The 16,886-nt window shown below is 38.9% G+C and overlaps 1 protein-coding gene across 3 annotated transcripts; it reads right to left on the reverse strand.

The window, feature by feature from the left end:
• Positions 1–242: 242 nt before the first annotated feature.
• Positions 243–4,982, reverse strand: LOC149588793 (uncharacterized). Of its 3 annotated transcripts, none has more exons than XM_089862354.1 (4): positions 2,624–4,982; positions 2,394–2,547; positions 2,180–2,329; positions 243–2,102 (listed from the first exon to the last, which is right to left on the reverse strand). In XM_089862354.1, the coding sequence occupies exon 1, from the start codon at positions 4,923–4,925 to the stop codon at positions 3,126–3,128; it is 1,800 nt and encodes a 599-aa protein (XP_089718480.1). In that variant the 5' UTR covers positions 4,926–4,982; the 3' UTR covers positions 243–2,102; positions 2,180–2,329; positions 2,394–2,547; positions 2,624–3,125. The 3 variants fall into 3 exon arrangements, with proteins under 3 accessions (XP_089718480.1, XP_089718481.1, XP_089718479.1); XM_089862355.1 differs by having other exon boundaries at positions 2,180–2,290; positions 2,394–2,567; XM_089862353.1 differs by having other exon boundaries at positions 2,394–2,567.
• Between the last annotated feature and the right edge of the window lie 11,904 nt (positions 4,983–16,886).

A 16,886-nucleotide genomic window follows, 5' to 3' on the forward strand; every position in this document is an offset into this window, starting at 1 on the left:
CAACCTAAATATATGCATCTATCGCTTTTTTTTTAATTCTTTGCAAGTGCAGGAATTCAATTTTAAAATAGTCAATTGTTCAAGCCTTTTCAATATCTCTCACTTGCTGTGGAAACTCTACCACCCCCCCTTATATTATAAAACTTATCGACTTCATACATGTATATTATCATCATTACTTGTCTTAAATTACCTTCGACGGCCGAACGAGGTTCATCTTACATAATATAGGGACGATGTCATATATTTTAACGTTCACTTTATTTACTTTTCATTTAATTCAAGACCATAACATTCTGAAAGTACATTAGGCTAAGAAGACAGTATTTATAATATTACATTAGTCTCAGAAGACAGTATTTATAACACTTCAACAATACTTCAATATATACAAAGAAATAAATAACATAATACATTAAACTGTACAGTAAAAGTTAAATATAACCTAATTAAAACCATAAAACCCACAATACATATGGGAACAAAAGGTTCTTGAAAAACCATTAACAGAACAGTATTTATAATACTTCAACGTTTCTATCTATATACAACATTGAATAGTTATTTAACATTATATATTGGAACCTTCAGTATAATTTAACATTAAGAAAATTCGAACCATAAAAACCCACAGCGCATATGGGAAAAAAGGTTCTGGGAAAACCCATTTGGGAAAAAACCATAATCACAGTTGAATTATTAATATTAAAACACTTATTTTTAAATTATTGATTTTCCACTCTGACGTCTGAGCTATCCACGAATAAATTGATTAATAGCATTAACAAACGATGCAATGGATGTCAAATATTCATGTCATAATACAAGCTAATTCGAACCATAAAAACCCACAGCGCATGTGGGAAAAAAGGCTCTGGGAAAACCCATTTGGGAAAAAACCAAATCACAATTGAATTATTAATATTGAAACACTTATTTTTAAATTATTGATTTTCCACTCTGACGTCTGAGCTATCCACGAATAAATTGATTAATAGCATTAACAAACTATGCAATGGATGTCAAATATTCATGTCATAATACAAGCTAATTCGAACCATAAAAACCCACAGCGCATATGGGAAAAAAGGTTCTGGGAAAACCCATTTGGGAAAAAACCAAAATCACAATTGAATTATTAATATTGAAACACTTATTTTTAAATTATTGATTTTCCACTCTGACGTCTGAGCTATCCACGAATAAATTGATTAATAGCTTTAACAAACGATGCAATGGATGTCAAATATTCATGTCATAATACAAGCTAATTTGAGCCATAAAAACCCACAGCGCATGTGGGAAAAAAGGCTCTGGGAAAACCCATTTGGGAAAAAACCATAATCACAGTTGAATTATTAATATTAAAACACTTATTTTTATATTGTGAGTTGATTTTTCACTCTGACGTCTAAGCTATCCACGAATAAATTTATTAATAGCATTATCGAACGATGCAATGGATGTCAAATATTCATGTCATAATACAAGCTAATTCGAGCCATAAAAACCCACAGCGCATGTGGGAAAAAAGGCTCTGGGAAAACCCATTTGGTAAAAAACCACAATCAAATTAGGACTATTAATATTAAAAACTTCTTCAGACTGTTTAAGGATGAATGTTTGGTGGATAGCGTCCGAAAGAAAGCAATAACCTAGTAGATGAGGCGTAGTTCATAAAGTTTCGTTTTTTCGAAACTATTACATAAGTGTATTGGCGCTGTACGTTTCTGATAACAAAGACCAAGACGACTCCAGTTCCACAAAATAGGAAAACTCTGCCTCTTGGCGTTAAGTTTTTCTCCTTTCTGTATTTCCACTGCTAGACCGCTATGCAGCCCGCCCTTGTATTGCTCTACTTGCTGCTCCCATAACATTGAACGTGCTAGAACTATAGTTCTAGTCGATAAATTGCGGCGCAGTCCAACTTCCGCTTTGAGCGTTGGCCAGCTTTTGAGGACGCTGCAGTGTTACCAACGGCAGATAACGCCGCCAGGAACATTTTCAAAATCACCTCGGCCGCGTTTTGCCGAAAAAAGGGGATTTTCGACTTGGACTGTTGAATTGTCGCCGATTATTCAGTCATTTCCGCTTCGCCATACCTAAAACATTTTTAAAGTACGCTATACAAAATTGCTCCATTCTTCACGAAACCTATGAAACTTGGTGCAACACTTACACTTTGTTCAGTGGTTCGCCTTTACATGAACCCACAGTTGCCGCTCCAGATCTCAGTCATCTGACGCAACCATTTTAACGTTTTCAGAGTTGTATTTCACCTTTATTAAGCCTAAGGATAAGCCTTGAGATATATTTGCCGACGTATTTTCTGAAGAACCACAATAAATCACCTCAACGATTATCCCCATTAACTAATTATCACTATTACATACCTTGTTTACAATTTCGTTGACCTTGTCCTCCATGGTTACCCATGAACTAAACCAATGCTGTAGGGCATTCATGAACTACGCATATCCTCTAGGGTATTCATTAACTACACAAATCCTCTAGGCTACTCATGAACTACGCCAATCCTCCAGGTTACTCATAAAATATACCATATTCTTAAATGGATTAATACCAAACTTATATGACCGTCAATTACAATAATGATACTTACCATTTTTTTTTCAAATCTTGAAGTCAGATGTGGGTTCTTTAGTCAAGGATCCCAAGCCTTGTGTGGGTCTCTTAGTCAAGGATCCCAAGCCTTAAGTGGGTCTCTTAGTACAGGATCCCAAGCCTTATTTTAGGTTTCTTAGTACAGGATCCCAAGCCTAATTTTAGGTTTCTTAGTACAGGATCCCAAGCCTAATTTTAGGTTTCTTAGTACAGGATCCCAAGCCATATGTGGGTTTCTTAGCCAAGGATCCCAAGCCTATTTCTCGTAGTTTAGACCCTTAAAGCAACATGCGGCTCCATTGGCGCCCCTACCATGATGCCTAACCTTGTATATACATAATAATTTTACCTTGCCGTAGGTAGGTAACAATGAGACTTAATGCATTAGGGAGGATCTGAAAATTATCCTAACAAGCTAAATCCAATGTACAATAGAAAGGTCGTCAATAAGGGGCGCACTGGAGCTCCACCTTGCTTTAAATAAATTTTTCCATTTCAAACTATGTTCTTTTAAAAATGCAAATACCCTTGTGGTAAGAATAATAAGACTCTCTATAACATGCATCGTATCGGTCTCGAAAAAGTTGGTTACCAAATGCCAAATCTAATTGACAATGATAGTCAGTCGAATACTTTTGTTCTAGACCCGGCAAAAGAGATATTCCATGTGAATCAAAGAACATTCTCAGTGCCGTTTGGCTCTTTAAAAAGTTAATATTGAAATCTCCAACCACAACTGTTGGAATAGACGAATCATATTTCATGTCAAACAAAGGGTTAAAGTCCTCAAACACAGTTCTCAAACTTCCTAAGGGAGATTTGTACAACAACACCACAGATATAAGTTCTCCTTCTATGTAAACATCTAACCAGCAACGTTCCACGTGAGAATTTCTAACAGGAATGTCGCTTCGTAAAACTCTAGTATCTATCTCTTTAACTTCGTTTTCAGGCGTGTCTCTTAAATATATGGACGAACCAAAAGCAACTCTGCGTGCCGTACTTGGCAAGTAAATACCACCTACTTCCTTAAAAGATGGAACTCTAAAATCGTCCGTCTCTTTTTTCCACGTTTCAACAAAACATAACATTTGACTTTTCATAATTACATTGTCTGCTAAAACATCTTCTAAATGAGCATTTAAAGACTGCACGTTATGTACATAAATGTAAAGGGGATCATGCAAGAAAGGTAGTTCGATGCTTTTTGTGTCTCGCAACCTCTTAAGTTCCAATTCTACTAGGTTGTTTTTGGGTGAATTAGGAACTTTAAATTTTCCATCAATATATAAACCGGAAGCGGTTTTCGCTCTACTACAAGCCACATATAAATGCGCTCTTTCAATTTTTTTTGTAGCCTTACAATGAACCACTACCGAGGAGTAAGTATCACCCTGACTTTTATGTATCGTAATGGCCTCAGAAACAACCAAAGGCAATTGTTTCCTAGAAACTGAGGCATTATTTTGTCTCCATTTTCTATTAAACGACTTGATGACCTTTTCAACAGGCGTCCACGAAGCGTTAATATCACTATTCAAATATAAACCATGACATTTTTGCCTCAACATTTTCCCAACTTTGGGATCGTCAAACTCCATCCATACCCTGAACGGGATTTTATCCCCGACCCTATTTGTGCCGTACTCTATCTTTCTTAACCAACCTGTCGCGCCATTAGTTAGTCCGTCAGAGGTGTCAACATTGTTGGTCATCATATATCTCGCGCCACACGCAAGAGTCAATTGTTTGGGCAGACCATACGTATCAGACGTTGCTAACTTTTCAACTTGGGAAAGTATGTTATTTTTAACTTCACTACTAAGATCACCATTGACAACATCTACTGAAACCGAAACAGCCTTTTCCGTATTCATGTTTAAAAGCTTATTTTGATTGAATTGGTTTACTTCCGCGTTAGTGGCGAAAAGATGTATCGCTTCTTTTGGGGGTACACGCTGAGGCGTTACCTCCAGACTACTAAAGAAATCAATATCATTTTGAGTCATACTTCCCACAGCCATTCTATTTAAAGCTTCAGCAAATATTTTATCATCCCTCTGTCTCATAATTTCCTCAAGTTCGGCAAATTCAAATTGCTCCCATATTGGGTTACCAATTAACGACGCGTAAGGATTATCTTTCTCACTTTGACCTTGAAATGCGAAATAATCGCAAACTGGTCTCAATTGGTTAAAGTCTCCAACTAGAACGACAGACACACCACCAAAATAATCAGGACAACCCATAATCTCTTGTAACCTAGCGTTTACCCGATTAAACACTTTCGCTCCAACCATTGAAATTTCGTCAATTATTACTAGTTTTACTTGACCATAGAGTAACCTGCATTTATGAAGTGTTTTACTTTCCAATCTCGATATATTTCCACCAAATTGGCTAACGGGTAAACTAAAAGTACTGTGCAAAGTTGCCCCACCTATGTTAAACGCAGCCTTGCCAGTAGGTGCGCAACGGATTACTTTCGCTTCCGATGGATTACTCCCAGGTTGTTTGTTGTAAAACCTTGACACAGATTCAAATATAGCACTAATCAAAAGACTTTTCCCCACACCAGCGCCCCCTGTAACAAAGAGGCGCAACGGAGTTTCTTTGCTTTTTACATGATACAAAACATGGTAATATATCTCTCTTTGTTTTGAATTCAATTTTCTAAGAAGGGCGTTGTACTCAGAGTCATTAATTAAGGTAATTGACGGAGCAACAGTATTTTCGGCATTGCCATCAATAATTTCTCTATTAATATTTCCTACAGGTTCTTGAACCGTATTAATTAAAAAATCGGAATCATCCATAGCTAAAGATTTATCAACTTCATTTCTATGTTCTAATTCAGGCTGGATATTAGTAACATCCACTTGAATTTCTCCATTTTCAAAATCTGCTACAGCCTGTTCCACGGCTGCTTCGTCAATTTCACTGTGAAATTCTTTCCTAAGTTCATTAATAGTTTCGCGACAAAGCTCATATTCTGATTTCATATCCTTTGTCAAAATATCATTACTTTCATCGCGCCAAGGCTTAAATAACATTAATTGTTCACGATAAAAGTTATCGGGATCTTTTTCTAAATTGAATCTTCTGTACCTAATAATTTTAGCACGGCCACGTTTCCTAATAAACCCTGATTCATCTTTAAGTTTCAGCCATTTACCACAAGCTTCAACTTCATTGCTCTCTCCCTCATCAACATGATCGTGGGCGGCTTTAGTCACTCTACGGGCTTTGGAATATTCGTACCAGGCACCAAATTGAGCTAACGTTATTGCCTCTAGTTCCTCTGGCCTTTGAACATAATGTTCTAGCATCCCAGAGGCAAAAACGTCATTACTGTCTGCTGGTAGTTCTTCAAGTTCAGATTGACTCTTAAGAATGTGTACACGATTTTCAGGGGCATTGGTGTTTATAAAAACACAGGCGCGACTGCACCTGGACACAGGAATTTGTAAACCACAGTAAGCCGCTTCCTGAGCGCTTACCTCGTGGGCATTCAAGAACTGATTAGCAATTAGTTTCAACTTCTGTTTTACTGTACATTTATCATTTTTTGCCTGTTTAGAAGCTTCGCGCAGAAGCAAAGACATCCCTCTTTGAGACTTTCCTATATATGATACAATATACATAACCAGTGCGTAAGCATCAAGAACGAATTGAATGTCCATATTCGCCTGCCAAAGACGCAAAGCGCACGGATTGTAAGGATTAACTCTAGTATCTTTGGGGTGTCTTTTCAACAAAACTGTTTTCCTTTTGAGGTCATAAGTAACGGCAGAAATATACTCGTCTTCAGTTATACGCAACTTAGCTAGCAACTCCTCAAAACTATCTACCCAAAACTCTTTTTCTTTCGATTGCAACATCTCATACAATTTCTTTGACCTTTCCTTACATCTGAGTTCTTCCTGTACGCTACCAGGCTCTCTTAAACCAGGGTCGTAAATTATGGTTCTGGGCATAGGTGGAAACGGGATTCCAAAACGACAAACGGAATTATTATCGACCTTCTTTCTACAAGTCGTTGTGTGTTTGTGAATTTGTAATCGTGTTAACAAATCTAAATGTTCGTCATTGTGCTCAGCAGCACAAGAAATAACATTATCAATAAATTCCTCTACTTCCTTAACATTTGAGAGATCAGATTTAAGTTTTGGAGCATCTTTTATCCAAATCAAACCATGTTGGTGGGGCGAACCTCTTTGCTGTATTTCTACTCTAAAATAATAGTCTTCTATAACGCCAAGAGGACCTAATTTCTGTAGAGCCTTAAGCAAAGCCCGAAAACGGTGGTCAAAATATCTAGCGCAAGTAACAGGATCATCCTGAATCAGTTTTGCCCTTTCAGAAAAACTTAAATTGCTAATATCATCGTTAGGTAAACTCTCCTGCCCAGAGGTTAGTCTCAAAATATTCAGTAGCTCAGGCCATTTACTTTCGGCAGCCGAAAACGTTATGAAAAAGGTAGCCGTACCAAGCTGTCTAATCATACCCATCAATTCCTTTTGTCTGTGTTGCCAATAAGAAGGCGAGCTCTGTAGTCTTTCTAAAACCCAAAAACCATCATCCTGCTTAATTAAAGCATCAAGAGAACCTGCAGAAGCTAAAAGTCCAGCAGTATAATTCGACCCATCTGTTCTTTTAGTTTTCCTCATGCAAACCTGTATAGATTGACTAACTTTCAAGGTTTCTAATTTGACAAAAGAGTAAAACAATTTCGAAGGATTTTTAGCACAGCGCCTATCAATATTACGAAGCTCCCATTTAAAAATATCACCAAAACTTCCCTTAACCTTAAGGTTCATTTTTTGACCTACGTAAATGCTCGGGAATGACAATTCTTCGGCATCCTCGTCAAAGAGTAAAGACATTGGGGTTTGACCTTCACCGGGAGCAAACTTAACATGCATGGTATTATTTGGCAAAAAATTACTTAAAGAAACTAATAATGTATCTTGATTCCCAACTGTTAACGAACTACTTTCGTTAGGTTCATTCCACATATCATCGCTATCATTCTCTGCGTTTATTGGCGCTACTGGATTATCTCCTGAAACATCAACTTGATTTACCTGACGGTCATTTTCGTCAACAATAAATTCAAGTTCTTCAGGAATGGGGTCTAATATGTCATTCTTAACGGTAATTCCATGTTTAACATACAAAGGCGTTTTTACCAGAACGTTAAGGGCCTCTAAAATGACTTTGGGTCTCACAGTTTCGTACAAATAGGGTGTGTTATACCAGAAGTAAATGAACCGAAGTTACCGGAGAGGGCAAAATTTGTATAATGCGTTTTCCATAACGTGGGGGTAGTAAAAATCAAGGTAGCTGTACCTCTACCTGAATCGTCTCGAAATTTAACGCTGGCACCAAAGACCATAGTTACAGCTTAGTTACAAATCCGCGCAATATCGTTAGTATGAATAAATAGTCGTTGTTTTGAGAAATAGGCGTCTGCTTCTATCTTAGGAGCCTAGGCCCTAGGCTTACGTTCGATAATGGATGCAAACATTAGGGATGATCTTTTGAAATGGGCCGGGAGTGTGGCGCACTCCTGTAAGCCAAGCGTCTGGGCGGCAAAGTTTGAGGGAATACGACCCATGTCGGCGATCCTACCCTATAGGTGCCGACTGCCCCGTGTCCGCCGGAGGTGACTTGACCCCCACACCCCGTCCGTCACCTCCCAAGTAAACCTCATTTCCTTCCCCTGCTTACACACATACTGAACCCTGAATAATCGCATCCTTGCCGCGGACGTAAGAGCCCACTTCGCATTGAAACCTCAAAAAAAAAAAAAAAAAAATCTTTTGAAATACCTTTCAAATATTAATCGACCATTTGTGACTTCAAGTCGGGAAAGATTTATTGAAATTCTAAAGTCAGACATTGGACAAAAGTATGTTAAAAGTCTTCTTATCCTACTCGAAAAGTTTTTCAAAGAGTGTGAACCTCTCCCCAAAAGAATCTTCCGAGGGAAAAACTCGCCATTTTTAAAAACTTTAACTAATTCCCGGAAAATCCGGTTACTCGAACATTGGCCGCTTGGTGGCGTTTTCAAAATTGTTGTGACTCGAAAGAGTAGAGGAGCGAGACTATCGTCGGGGTTGAAATATGGGGGTTTGTGAGGAACTTGTGCTTAATGAATAAACAATAGGACTCCGGTAACTTCGGTTCATTTACTTCTGGTTATACTGCATTCTTCTCATAAACTCAATTTGAATAGTATCCGTGTCTCGAGGTAACCTGGGTAAAACCGAGGCGGTGGACTCTACATTTATAGGGACGTTAACCACATTTCCTTTAATACCACGTTGTTGGTCACACCCTAACCTTCGTATTTGCATGAATGGTATTCGTGGTGATATCATTCTTTCTTCTAAATTACTTATGTTACTTAATTGCGCAGGTATTTCAGGAAACACAAATCCATTTTCCCTTGAAAATTTTGGAATTTGCTTTCTCTTAACGCTTTTATTACAAGTACTACACAAAAATATTTCATCATTCAACTCTCTTTGTTCAATACCAGGGACTGACAAAAAATCTATGGACTTTACAATGGTGCCAGATGACTTAAAAAAAAGATTTGAACATCCTTCACACGGCCACGTTGGGCCGTCTTTAATGCTATCAAAATAGGTCTGCTCTATAACCGAGGGGTTTGCTCGCCTATCTGCGGCTGAAGATCTATTTCTAGAACGTTCAGACGTTCTAAAACCTATATCTTCACGCCTGGCAGCCTTAGCCGTCTGGTTTCTATCACGTTCAGTGTCTCTATACTCGGGATCTTGGCGTTTAGCCGCCTTAGCCATCTGGTTTCTATCACGTTCAGTGTCTCTATACTCGGGATCTTGGCGTTTAGCCGCCTTAGCCGTCTGGTTTCTATCACGTTCAGTGTCTCTATACTCGGGATCTTGGCGTTTAGCCGCCTTAGCCGTCTGGTTTCTATCACGTTCAGTGTCTCTATACTCGGGATCTTGGCGTCTAGCCGCCTTAGCCGTCTGGTTTCTATCACGTTCAGTGTCTCTATACTCGGGATCTTGGCGTCTAGCCGCCATACCTGCTTGGTTTCTATCACGTTCAGTGTCTCTATACTCGGGATCTTGGCGTTTAGCCGCCTTAGCCGCCTGATTTCTATCACGTTCAGTGTTTCTATACTCGGGATCTTGGCGTCTAGCCGCCATACCTGCTTGGTTTCTATCACGTTCAGTGTCTCTATACTCGGGATCTTGGCGTTTAGCCGCCTTAGCCGCCTGATTTCTATCACGTTCAGTGTCTCTATACTCGGGATCTTGGCGTCTAGCCGCCATACCTGCTTGGTTTCTATCACGTTCAGTGTCTCTATACTCGGGATCTTGGCGTTTAGCCGCCTTAGCCGCCTGATTTCTATCACGTTCAGTGTCTCTATACTCGGGATCTTGGCGTTTAGCCGCCTTAGCCGCTTGGTCTCTATCACGTTCTTTATCTCTAAATTCGGGATCTTGGCGTTTAGCCGCCTTAGCCGCTTGTTTCTATCACGTTCACTTTCCCTATACTTTGGATCTTGGCGTTCAGTAGCCTTACTTAACTGATTTCTTACACGTTCGCTTGATCTATACCATTCATCAGCCCTTTTTACTTTCTTGGTAAATATTCCACCCTGATTTTCAATTTCACAATTTGACTCATTCTCTCGCTTTTTCCCCTTACCTAGCGACTCCCTCTTACTGCATTCTTCATTTTGTCTCAAGATTCTTAATCTTTCTAACGGATAGACATTACCATGGGACGTACAAGGTACTTGTTCATCGCTTTCGATGATTTCACTAATATTAGCATTAACATTTTGTACATTATTGGGTTCCTTCAGAAGTAAATGAACCGAAGTTACCGGAGAGGGCAAAATTTGTATAATGCGTTTTCCATAACGTGGGGGTAGTAAAAATCAAGGTAGCTGTACCTCTACCTGAATCGTCTCGAAATTTAACGCTGGCACCAAAGACCATAGTTACAGCTTAGTTACAAATCCGCGCAATATCGTTAGTATGAATAAATAGTCGTTGTTTTGAGAAATAGGCGTCTGCTTCTATCTTAGGAGCCTAGGCCCTAGGCTTACGTTCGATAATGGATGCAAACATTAGGGATGATCTTTTGAAATGGGCCGGGAGTGTGGCGCACTCCTGTAAGCCAAGCGTCTGGGCGGCAAAGTTTGAGGGAATACGACCCATGTCGGCGATCCTACCCTATAGGTGCCGACTGCCCCGTGTCCGCCGGAGGTGACTTGACCCCCACACCCCGTCCGTCACCTCCCAAGTAAACCTCATTTCCTTCCCCTGCTTACACACATACTGAACCCTGAATAATCGCATCCTTGCCGCGGACGTAAGAGCCCACTTCGCATTGAAACCTCAAAAAAAAAAAAAAAAAAATCTTTTGAAATACCTTTCAAATATTAATCGACCATTTGTGACTTCAAGTCGGGAAAGATTTATTGAAATTCTAAAGTCAGACATTGGACAAAAGTATGTTAAAAGTCTTCTTATCCTACTCGAAAAGTTTTTCAAAGAGTGTGAACCTCTCCCCAAAAGAATCTTCCGAGGGAAAAACTCGCCATTTTTAAAAACTTTAACTAATTCCCGGAAAATCCGGTTACTCGAACATTGGCCGCTTGGTGGCGTTTTCAAAATTGTTGTGACTCGAAAGAGTAGAGGAGCGAGACTATCGTCGGGGTTGAAATATGGGGGTTTGTGAGGAACTTGTGCTTAATGAATAAACAATAGGACTCCGGTAACTTCGGTTCATTTACTTCTGGTTCCTTATTAATAGATATGCCTACGCCTACAGTACTTTCAATAGAACATTTATTTAATGCATTATCTTTCGTACGATCATGGCCAACTGGCCTCGTGGTGGGACCAACATTTTGTGTGCTAGAACCTGCTCCCGAAAGAGACTTTTTTTCCGCGGCTAAAACTCTTCTCCTTTCATTTTCGCGTTTCCTAAATTCGGGATCTGACCTTTTTGCCCTCATTCTTTCCCTTGCCTTTCGTTTTCTGATTTCCTCTTTACTTACATTATTATCTTCCTCCATTTTATTATTCAGTTAAATACTCACAAAAATCCGCAAAAGCAATCCCCTTGCAAGACTCTGTAATTATTCGGTTAACAAGTTGGGAAAACCAAAATATTACCTCTCCGAGTCAAGACGACTACTTACAAACTTATATACCCAGATATGGAAATGTTTCTTAAGTTAAAATTTATGAAATATTAAAGCAGTATACAAAGCATAGCAAATTTACTGTAAATCAGACGACATTTTACATCCAATATACTTGTACACATTAAAATCATCCGATGGGGGAAAAACGGGTCATCGGCGTTTTATAAATGACGCTAGCGCAATAAAGCGTGCAAGGTACCAAGGCTTAACAAAAATTGTAGGATAACATATTTATAGAGATAGATAACAACTTTTATAATTAAAATTAGAAACTAACATATCTCTTAAAATTCTCGCGTGATCAACTGGTTTCACGCCAATTAAATAGCTATAGTCCCATAGAGCTATTTGTATTAATTCCTCCATGGTTTTTTCGCCAAGCTGAGAACTACGCGTTTTACGTCACGTTATCAAAAAAGCAGACTATTTTCTTTGAAGACCGCGCTAGCTCAGCGCTAAGCACCGTGACGTCAAAATTCAAAAACAAAATCCCTGGGCCGCGTTCAGCAACGCGAGGCTCTGCTGAACGCGACCCAGATTTCCACCATGATTATAAATCTAAGCCTAATTATTAAAAGTGTATTTAACTTTCGGCTCACTCTGAACCGTTAATGTCTCTGCATACAGAAACGAAAACCAAACCCAAACTTTTATTACTTTTTGGTTCACTAGGCCTATTGACAAATAAGAGTTCATTTGACCAATATAGCAGCGTTGTGCTTGTATTCACTATGATTTTAGAAAGGATTATGCTATAAACAGATGTAGTATAGCTTAAGTAATATATAAACATCCATTTTAAATAATAATATTAAAAAAAATCTTTGGAATATCAAAATGAAATAGAGCTTTAAAGCTACAAAAGTACTAAATGCATCATAATTACGAAAAATATTTCCACATATTCAGTTTATATTAAGGATAAAGGGAATATTATGGTTGTGTTGGATTTCTTTACACATCAAAACAAAACGAACTTCTAACGCAGCGCACTACTGTAACAACGGACGGACACATACAGACAAAAACATAGACTGCTTTTAACTCTTTCCGTATTAATTTTGAATTGAGAAACAAGATTATCTTAAATATTAAAATAAATATAATTAATATTTAATATTTTCTTCGTTAGTTATTCGCCTTATTGAACGTTACATCGTTTTAAAAAAGAACAATTAAACATTCTTGAGAGACTTGACTAATATTGGCGTTTGAAATGAAGCATACGCCGGTTGCTTCGCCTTACTAAAATAGGTAGTATATAAGGGTTTCGAATCGCAGCCATGGATAAGAACAGCGCAATTGCGTGAACCTTTGGTGGAAGCCCCACCTTAGGGAGGCCGGACGTTTCTCGTAACCCTGGCCGATCGCCGCGTATGTCTTAATCTTAACGATGATGATGGAGTAGAAGCCAGGTGTGCAGACTGGTGTCCATGTGGGATGGACAAAAACAATGACCAGAAGATGGTGGTGTGTAGAAACCAGTGTGTACAGACTGGTGTCCATGTGGGATGGACAAAAACAAAGACCAGAAGATGGTGGTGTTAGAAGCCAGGTGTACAGACTGGTGTCCATGTGGGATGGACAAAGAGCAGAAGACGGTGGTGATTAGAAGCCAGTGTGGACAGACTGGTGTCCATGTGGGATGGACAAAGACCACAAGAGGGTGGGGATTGGAAGCCAGTGTGTACAGACTGGGGTCCATGTGGGATGGACAAAGAGCAGCAGATGATTGTGATTAGAAGCCAGTGTGTACAGACTGGTGTCCATGTGGGATGGACAAAGACCAGAGGCTGGTGATGTTAGACAGGCAATGGAGTAATAGCCTGTAAGTGTAATACAATTTTCGAAATTTCCGGAAATTGAGAACACGTTTGCTCCGATTTGCAAACTGCGAACGCGGTCACGTGGGTGTAACAACAGACAGACACACACACACACACACCCACACACACACACACACACACACACACACACACACAGACACGTCGAAATTAGAACCTCTCCGTGACATACGTCACTCGGAGAGGTAAAAACTCACAAAGCTCCGCAAAAGCAATCCCCTTGCAAGACTCTGTAACGTTTGAAATATTATTTTCCGAAGAAAGTTATTACAGAAGATTGAATTTTGAACTACTACCTTCGAAATTCAAATAAAGAATGATAAAAGTGCGTAAAAAAGGTCTTTCACAAATAGGGAGCGTATAAACTAAACAGCATTTGTTTATATTTAAAAAATATTCTAAGATTGTCAAATACTTTTTACCTCTCCGAGTGACGTATGTCACGGAGAGGTTCTAATTTCGACGTGTGTGTGTGTCTGTCTGTGTGTTTGTCTGTTGTTACACCCACGTGACCGCGTTCGCAGTTTCCAAATTGGAGCAAACGTGTTCGCCATTTCCGAACTGCTTTCACAGTCACGGAAATGGCTCCTTTACTTGAGTTCTCACACCACCATCTTCTCGTCTTTGTCCATCCCACACGGACACCAGTCTGTACTTACTGGCTTCTAATCACCACCATCTTTTGGTCTTCGTCCATCCCACATGGACACCAGTCTGTATTCATTGGCTTCTAATCACCACCATCTTCGGGTCTTCGTCCATTCCACTTGGACACCAGTCTGTACATACTGGCTTCTAATCTCCACTATCTTTTGGTCTTCGTCCATCCCACATGGACACCAGTCTGTACATACTGGCTTCTAATCACCACCATCTTCTGGTCTTCGTCCATCCCACTTGGACACCAGTCTGTACATACTGGCTTCTAAACACCACCATCTACTGGTCTTCCGTCTATTCCACATAGACACCAATCTGTCTTATTGGCTTCTAACTCCATAGTCATCGTTTGGTTTAAGACATTCGCGGCGATCAGCTAGGGTTACGAGAAACGTCTAGCCTCCCTAGGGTGGGTTGTCCACCAAAGGTTTTCGCAATTGCGGTTGTTCTTGCTTTTAGCTGTAGTTCGACACCCTTATATACTACCTATTTGAGTAAGGTAATGCAACCGGCGTATGCTTCATTTCAAACGCCAAAATTAGTCAAGTCTCTCAAGAATGTCTAATTGTTCTTTATCAACGCGATGTAACGCTCTATAAGGCGAACAACTAACGAAGAAAATATTTAATATTAATTATATTTATTTTAATATTTAAGATAATCTAGTTTCTCAACTCAAAATTAAAACGGAAAGAGTTAAAAAGCAGCCTATGTTTTAGTCTGTGTGTGTCCGTCCGTTAGTGCACCGCGTTAGCAGTTCGCTTTGTTTTGTGGAAAGAAATCCTACAAAACCTTAATATTTGGTTTTCTCATAATATATTATTAATATATGGAAATATTTTTCGTAATTTCGATGCCTTTAGTGGTTTTGTAGCTATAAAGCTCTGTTTCATTCTGATATCCCAAGAATATTTTTTATTATTATTATTTGAAATCGATGTTTATATATTACTTAAGCTATACTACATCTGTTTATAGCATAATTCTTTCTAAAGTGATTTCAAGAAGAACGCAACTATATTGGGCAAATGAACTTTTATTTGTCATTAGGCCTAGTGAACCAAAAAGTAAACGCTTGGGTTTGGTTTTCGTTTCTGTAATGCAGAGACATTAACGGTTCAGAGTGAGCCGAAAGTTAAATACACTTTTAAATAATTAGGCTTAGACTTTATAATCATGGTGGAAATCTGGGCCGCGTTCAGCAGAGCTCAGCGCTGTCAGGCGCTGTTAGCAGTGTCATCCAGAACGGGATTTTGTTATTGAATTTTGACGTCACGGTGCTCAGTGAGCCAGCGCGGTCTTCAAGGAAAATAGTCGGGTTTTTGGATAACGTGACGTAAAACGCGTAGTTCTCAGCTTGGCGAAAAAGCATGGAGGAATTAATACAAATAGCTCTTGCTGATTCTGATGGGACTATAGCTATTTAATTGGCGTGAAACAAGTTGATCACGCGAGAGCGGCGAGAAGTTTAAGAGACATGTTAGTTTCTATGTTTAATTATAAAAGTTGTTCTTATCTATCTCCATAAATATGTTATCATACAATTTTTGTTAAGCCTTTGTACCTTGCACGCTTTATTGCGCTAGCTTCATTTTTAAAAGACCGATGACCGGAGAAAAGCTATGACGACAGATCTCACCAGAAAACGTTTTCCAAAATCCGCTGTCTTTTTTGGTGAGCTCTGCTGAACGCAGCCCAGATCAGTGAAAGGTCTGATCGTAATCGGATTATAGCTTCGTGTGTTCATGCTTTTTATGGTGCGCATTTACCTTCAGTGTGTGTAGCCACAAATTAGCTTTGGTGTTATGTAACTTTAATCTTCATGTTGACAAACTAAGAAAATTGTTGAGGTGAAAGGAGAGGATAGTGTTTACATGGCAACCCTGTTGTGAATATGGCTTTGAACATAGAGGGTATACAGTTGAGGAGTAGCAAATTGGGCCTTTACAAATACGTAAAGGTAATATCCCTCCAAAGTTTTATCTCTTCATTTCCCGTTTTTCCCCCATCGGATGATTTTAATGTGTACAAGTATATCCTTATTGGATGTAAAATGTCGTCTGATTTACAGTATATTTGCTATGCTTTGTATACTGCTTTAATATTTCATAAATTTTAACTTCAGTATTTGTTCATAAAAAAAAGAAACATTTCCATAACTGGGTAAATAAGTTTGTAGGTAGTCCTTCTCTTGACTCGGAGAGGTAATATTTTGGTTTTCCCAACTTGTTCGCCGTTGAATTTGTTTAACACCAGCTTGTAAAAAAGGTCTCTTTCAAACTAGGGAATGATAAAAGTGCGTAAAAAAGGTCTTTCACAAATCGAGGGCGTATAAACTAAACAGCATTTGTTTATATTTAAAAAATATTCTTAGATTGTCAAATAATTTTTTCGCCGTTTAATTTTTTTAACACCAGCTTGTAAAAAAGGTCTCTTTCAAACTAGGGGTGGGGGGGGGGCGTATGAAAAAACAGTTAAACATTATTCATAGAATAATTTCCATATATGGGGGTAGGAAAACGGTAACAGTTGACAAA

This window comes from Phalangium opilio, unplaced genomic scaffold (genome assembly GCF_054372755.1).
Source record: "Phalangium opilio isolate 3A_F unplaced genomic scaffold, DU_Popi_V2 ptg000537l_1, whole genome shotgun sequence".
Taxonomy (NCBI): Eukaryota; Metazoa; Arthropoda; class Arachnida; order Opiliones; family Phalangiidae; genus Phalangium; species Phalangium opilio.